General features: G+C 45.7%; 1 protein-coding gene across 1 annotated transcript; it reads left to right on the forward strand.

Moving 5' to 3' along the window:
* The first annotated feature begins 1,016 nt into the window (after positions 1–1,016).
* Positions 1,017–5,934, forward strand: LOC149308511 (fibroblast growth factor 22-like). The gene is made up of 3 exons (XM_089535875.1): positions 1,017–1,415; positions 4,608–4,711; positions 5,641–5,934. Exons 1-3 carry the CDS (start codon positions 1,148–1,150, stop codon positions 5,833–5,835), a joined length of 567 nt encoding a protein of 188 aa, XP_089392001.1. The 5' UTR covers positions 1,017–1,147; the 3' UTR covers positions 5,836–5,934.
* Positions 5,935–6,545: the final 611 nt, after the last annotated feature.

The raw sequence follows: 6,545 nt of genomic DNA on the forward strand, positions 1-6,545 counted from the left end.
GGTCTCCAGACACAAACACAGCACTGGGATTTGGGAAATCTGTCATATAGCCCCAGACCAATTCCTGAAATTCAATGGGTGACAATAAGCCAGTCTGATTGACTCTCTTAGGCAAGTCACACTCTCTCAGCCTCAGCAGAAGGCAAGGGCATACCTCCAATGGATAAATCTTGCCAGGAAAACCCCAAGATAGGGTTGCCATAAGTCGGAAATGACTTGAAGGCACAGAACAACAGCAAATGCCCTAAGGCCCCAGATCCCATCTGATCTTGGATACTAAGCAGAGTTAGCCTTAGTTAGTCCTTGGATGGGAGAACACCAGGGAATCACTGCAGGCTCTATTTCAGAGGAACAAACTGGCAAAACCACCTCCAAGGATTCCTTACCTAAGGAAAAACAATGACTGTGAAAAACCTATGAACTGAAATCTTGGAAGCTAAGCAGGGCCAGACCTGGTTAGTCCTTGGATGGCAGTCCACCAATGACTAGGTGCCGTAGCTCTATTTTAGAGGAAGGAATTGGTAAAACTACCTCTGAGGATTCCTTGCCTAAGAAAACCCTATTTAAGGCAGGCCTAAATACACTATGGGCACCAGATTCTGGAAACATCTGATGACTCTGGATGAGAAAGGATCCACCCAGGCCTTGCTCCACCTTTGGGGCTTAGCCATTGGCGGAGAGGGAAGCTTTGCAAATCCTTCTCCTCCTGAGCATTCCTCATTGCCTTGCCTTCCCCATGGCACACTTGCTCAGTCTGACCTGAAGCCAGAGGCGTGTGCCATTCCATCCTGCCCAACTGGCAGCATCTTCAACTGGAAGCCAATAAAATAAAGTAAAATAAAAGGAGGCCCAGAGTTCCACTTCAAGGATTCGAGAAGACGCTGCAAGGCGCTAGTCCTCAAGGAAAAAGGCCAACACTTCGGAGCATCAACTCTTGCACTTTTCAGGGATCCAGCAACTTGCAAGATCTTCGCTCGCTTGCAAAACATCTCTCTTTGGACCTTTCCTACAATGACACTATGCCCGGGTGGTCAGTTTGGCCAAAAGCCAGGCCTCGAATCCATGGCTTTGTCCTAACGTTTTGGCCAATGTGTCCTTTGAAGCCACATGGTCGCTTTGGCACCCCTAGCACTCCACTTGGACTGTGATGGGTCAGTGGCATCCCCACATCAGGAATATTTTGGGAGTCTCCTTGGCGATTCTTCTTCTCATGCCATTGGCATGTGGGTACCAAGACACGGCTTTGCAACTAGGTGGCAAAAGTTTGGGGCTGGGGAGTGGCAGGCACATCCGGAGTTACCACCACTTGGAGGGCGATGTGCGCTGGAGGCGGCTGTATTCCACCAACCATTTCTTCCTGCGCATTGGTGGCAACGGCAAAGTGGAAGGGACCCGCCTGAAGGAGACTCCAAACAGTAAGTCCTACCTAGACTTAGCCTTGAGCGGTGGCCAAGCCTCTGAGCAAGAATCATAGAATCCTAGAGTTGGAAGGGACCCCCAGAGGTCATCCAGTCCAACCCTTTGCCATGCAGGAAGACACAATCAAAACACCTGACAGAGAGCCCATTACATTCTTCCACTGTTGAATGGCTTTTACTGTTAGGAAGGGAGTGGGAAACCGCTTTCAAACGTACAATGGGCCCTTGGTATCCACTGGGGTTTTGGTTCCAGGACCAAAATTTGTGGATGCTCAAGTCCTATTATATTTAATGGGTTGTTGTTGTTATTATTATTATGGGCCCTTGGTATCCGCTGGGGTTTAGTACCAGGACCCCCATAGGTACCAACATCTGTGGATGCTCAAGTCCCATTATATACAATGGGGTATTATTATTATTATTATTATTATTATTATTATTATTATTGGCTCTTGGTATCCACTGGTTTTGAAAGTTCCTTAGTCATCCATCCTGGTTTCTTGAGACACCTCCCGTTTTTCTTTCTCACTGGAACTGTTTGAAATTGTGCCTTCAGTATCTCTCTTTTGAGAAACTCCCATCCATCCTGAACTCCTTCATCTTTTAGTATTTCTGACCATGGAATCGCCCTCAATACTTCTCTAAGTTTACTGAAATTCGCTCTCCTAAAGTCTAGGATGTGTGTCTGACTCTGCCTGGCTTCTCCTCTCCATTGTATAACAAACTCCAGGAGAACATGGTCGTTTCCACCTAAGGATCCCACCACTTGCACCCCATTAACCAAGTCATCCTTGTTGGTTAGGATCAGATCTAAAATAGCTGACCCCCTTGTTGCCTCTTCCACCTTTTGGACCATGAAATTGTCTTCCAGGCAAGTGAGGAATTTGCTAGACCTTGAGGATTTTGCTGAGTTTGACTTCCAGCAAATATCAGGATAGTTGAAGTCGCCCATCACTACTACATCTCTCTTTTCTGACTGTGTGGTCATCTGTTCTAGAACGATATCATCCAATTCCTCAGTCTGACTTGGGGGTCTGTAGTAGACTCCCACCGTAACACCCTTGTTGTTTCCCTCCCCTTTGATTCTTATCCAGATGCTCTCCACCTGGCTTCCATGATTGATGTCCAGGATCTCTTCACTGGTGTAAATATCTCTGACATATAGTGCTATTCCTCCTCCTTTCCTGTTTGGCCTATCTCTCTTAAAAAGGTTATACCCCTCTATTTCCACATTCCAATCATGAGACTCATCCCACCAGGTTTCAGTGATGCCTATTATATCATATTTGCTTTGTTGTACTAGGAGTTCGAGTTCATCTTGCTTATTTCCCATGCTCTGTGCATTAGTGTAGAGACATCGCAGACCATGGTTCCCTTTTACTTGCTGCCTGTGCAAGTTTTTTTGCCTCCCACTGTTGGGTCCTTGCACTGTTTGCCTTGTTTCCTCTGTGACAGTTTGACTATTTTCGCCATCCCTTTCGCCTTCCTTAATATTGTCTCCCTTCCCCTCGGAACTCAGTTTAAAGCTCTCCTGATCAAGTTCTTGAGACTGTTGGCAAAAACATTTCTTCCAACTGGCGTGAGATGCAACCCGTCTGTTGCAAGAAGTCCCTCCTCATGGAACCGCAGCCCATGATCGAAGAATCCAAATCCTTCTCGGCGGCACCATCTGCGAAGCCAGTTGTTCACATCTGCTATTTTCCTCTCCCTTCCTGGACCATGCCCTTCAACTGGCAGAAGAGACGAGATGACAACCTGTACATCCATTCCTTTCAGCTTCCTACCAAGCGCCTCGTAATCCCTTTTGATGTTCTGAATGCTGTGTCTTGCAGTATCATTAGTTCCCACGTGGACCAAAAGGAAGGGGTATTGGTCAGTAGGCTTGACCAGTCTTGTCAGCCTCTCTGTCACATCACGGATCTTTGCACCTGGAAGACAACACACCTCTCGAGACATCTTGTCAGGCCTACAAATCACTGCTTCTGTACCCCTCAGCAAGGAGTCCCCCACTACGACCACACGCCTCCTCCGAGGCTTAGCAGCGACTGTTCCCTCGGGTGGGACTCTCAGGCTCCCCTGCTCCGTCCCTGAAGTCTGTCCATGCTGCTCTTCTTCATCCTCCTTGATAAGGGAAAGAGCTTCGAATCGATTCTCTAGCTGCAAGCTCCCCGAACAATTCCTTCTTGGCTTACTTCTCTTTGTGACATTCCTCCAGCTGTCTGCCTCCTCTGTTTGGCAAGTGACCTCTTCCACCCTAGCATCTTCCTCTGCGTGGTACTCATCCAAGATGGTTAGTTCTATTGAGTCCAGGAAATCCTCTTGTTCCCTAATATGCTGAAGTGTAGCTACTCTGGACTCCAGCTGCTGCACTTTCTCCTCCAAGAGTGCTACCAACTTGCACTTGGTGCATGTGAAGTTCTCCACTTCTGTAGGCAAGAAGAGAAACATCCCACAAGAGTTGCAGGTGACTGCGGCAGATCCCTCGTTGTCCATACTGCAAAGTCTTTAGTAATGAGTATAACAGTCAATCTACTGGGAATACTTCTTTAAAGGAATGTACTGGCTGCTATCTTACACTTAAAGGGAAGGTTCTGTTTCAATATCCGATTCTAACCTGATGCCACTTGAGCAGAGTTGTTCAGTTAAAGAAAACTAAGATTCGGCGCGCGGCTCTGGAAGTTGGTATATAAAGCTAGTCTGCTAGCTCCGCCCCCTTGTGACTCACAGATGTGACTCACAGAAGCTCCGCCCCTTCAGCAACGAGCACACGGTCTCAAGCACACGGTCTCAAAATGGCTGCCAAGCAGCTCCTCTCCTTCTCCTCTCTCTGGCCGGACTGTTCTGGAAGGCTCTGGAAGTTGGTATATAAAGCTAAAATGAGAACACTTAGAATTTAACTGTCCTGGCTCAATGCTATGAAATTCAGTGATTTATAGTTTGTTGTGGCACCCAACCTCTCTGACAGAGAAGGCGAAATATCTTATACAATTACCAATCCCAGAATTGCACAGCACTGAGCCATGACAGTTAAAGTGGTCTCATACTGGGTTATTTCTGCAGTCTGGATGCTGCCTTAGACTGCGATATACAGTTTTGGTAATAATTTCTGTTGCTTGTTTCTCTTTCTGAGAAAATTGCACGTCAATTTTGAAATAAAATAGTCCATGTTGTCCATCTTTTTTCTTCCAGGCATCATGGAAATCCGTTCTGTGAACATGGGCACCGTGGTCGTCCGCTCCATCCACAGCGGCTTCTATCTGGCAATGGACAGGAAAGGGAGAATCTACGGAACGGTAGGAAACCTGGTAGTTTTGACTCTTTCAGAAAGAAAGGCTTGCCCCAAATCAGCTCTTTTTCCTCCCTCTTCTTCCTACAAAGATGGTAGACTACAGACTTCTTGGCTGGAAATGATGGGAGTTTTAGTGCAGCATCTCTGGAAGATGCCTGGCTTGGAAAACCAGCAACAGCATGGAAGGGCTTGGTTTTAGCAATAGATATTTAGTTTGTATTAAAGGAGGCATGTTTTCCCTCAGATGTTGTTGGGCCAGCAGATACCAAGGGCCCACTGTGTAATAATAATAATAATAATAATAATAATAATAATAATAATACCCTATTGTATTTAATGGGATGTGAGTATCCATAGATTTTGATATCCAGGGAGGGGGGGCAGTCCTGGAACCAAATCCCAGCAGAAATGAAGGGCCCACTGTAATACTACTACTACTAATACTACTAGTCATCATCATCATCATCCCCAGTACTAAGGGCCAATAACAACAACAACAACCCATTATATAGAATTGAGACAGAGGGTCCCAGCAGGTACCAAGCGCACATTGTATGATGATGATGATGACGATTATGATGATTATAATACCCCATGGGGGATCCTAGAACCAAATCCTAGTGGATACAAAGGGCCCACTGTATAATAGTAGTAGTAGTAGTAGTAATAATAATAATAATAATAATAATAATAATAATAATAGCAGCAACAACAACCCATTGTATAGAATGGAATCTGAGCATCCATGAATTCTGATACCCATGAGGGGTCCTGGAACCAAACCCCAGCAGATACCAAGGACCCCCATTGCACACTGCAGTTGTGCATCATGCATTTTGTATGGTGGTTGTGCATGGCATATTTTGCATTGCAAAACCCAGCAGATCCTAAGGGCCCACTGTATAACAGCTTCTGTTTCTCTCCCTGCTGCAGAAAGCCTACAATCAGAACTGCAAATTTAAAGAGCGCATTGAAGAGAATGGCTACAACACTTATGCCTCCTTCCTTTGGCACCACAAGGGCCGACCCATGTTCCTATCTCTCAACCGCAAAGGCCTCCCATGTCGAGGGCCGAAGACCCGGAGGCAACAGCTCTCCACCCATTTCCTACCCTTCCTCATCTCCTGACAGATGGACGGACTCTTGCATCAAAGGTTGCCAGATCCCAGGCCCTCCAGGAAAGAGCCATGGGTGCAAATTCTCCATTTTGGGATTGCTCTGTGGCGGGAAGGAAGAAAGGAATGCATTCACTTAGCTTGCTATAGCTGCCAAGGATTGACTGACTTCTTCCTTGAACTTGCAAAGATCCTATGGATTTGCTTAGCTGGCTTCCAGTTGTTGTTGCACCAGGACTCACCCTCCATTCTGCTCCACATCCACTTTCTGGATAGAAACAAGGAGGCTATTTCAAATCTTTCCCATCTTGCTAAGTAAGTGAGAAGGATCTGGCAGTAGCCCTAATAGTGAATATTTCTCCTTGAACTTCTAAAGAGGAAAATAGGTTCTGTCTGCAAGAAAGACACGATGTGAGCAACACACCAATGCACACCAATTAAAGGTATCACCAAGGGCCAAAACTATGTCTCAGGTTTTTGGCCCAGAAACCTCAACGCCTGGGACAATCATGAACTGGCAACCCCACTATCCTGAACTATTTTATTCTAAATGTATTATTAGGTTCTATATTTATGACTATTTAATTTTGTAAAAAAATAAAATATAAAAGGAAAATGTGTTGGAATTAAGAGAGATCTCCTGGGGAATTATATAACAAAATAATGTTATACAATGCATTATTCCTTCCTGTTTAGTCTCTGCACCAAAGGCTTTCTGGAACA

The sequence above is a fragment of the Sceloporus occidentalis genome, unplaced genomic scaffold (assembly GCF_023333645.1).
Source record: "Sceloporus occidentalis isolate IW3139 unplaced genomic scaffold, rSceOcc1.0.p SCAF_8, whole genome shotgun sequence".
NCBI classification, from domain to species: Eukaryota; Metazoa; Chordata; class Lepidosauria; order Squamata; family Phrynosomatidae; genus Sceloporus; species Sceloporus occidentalis.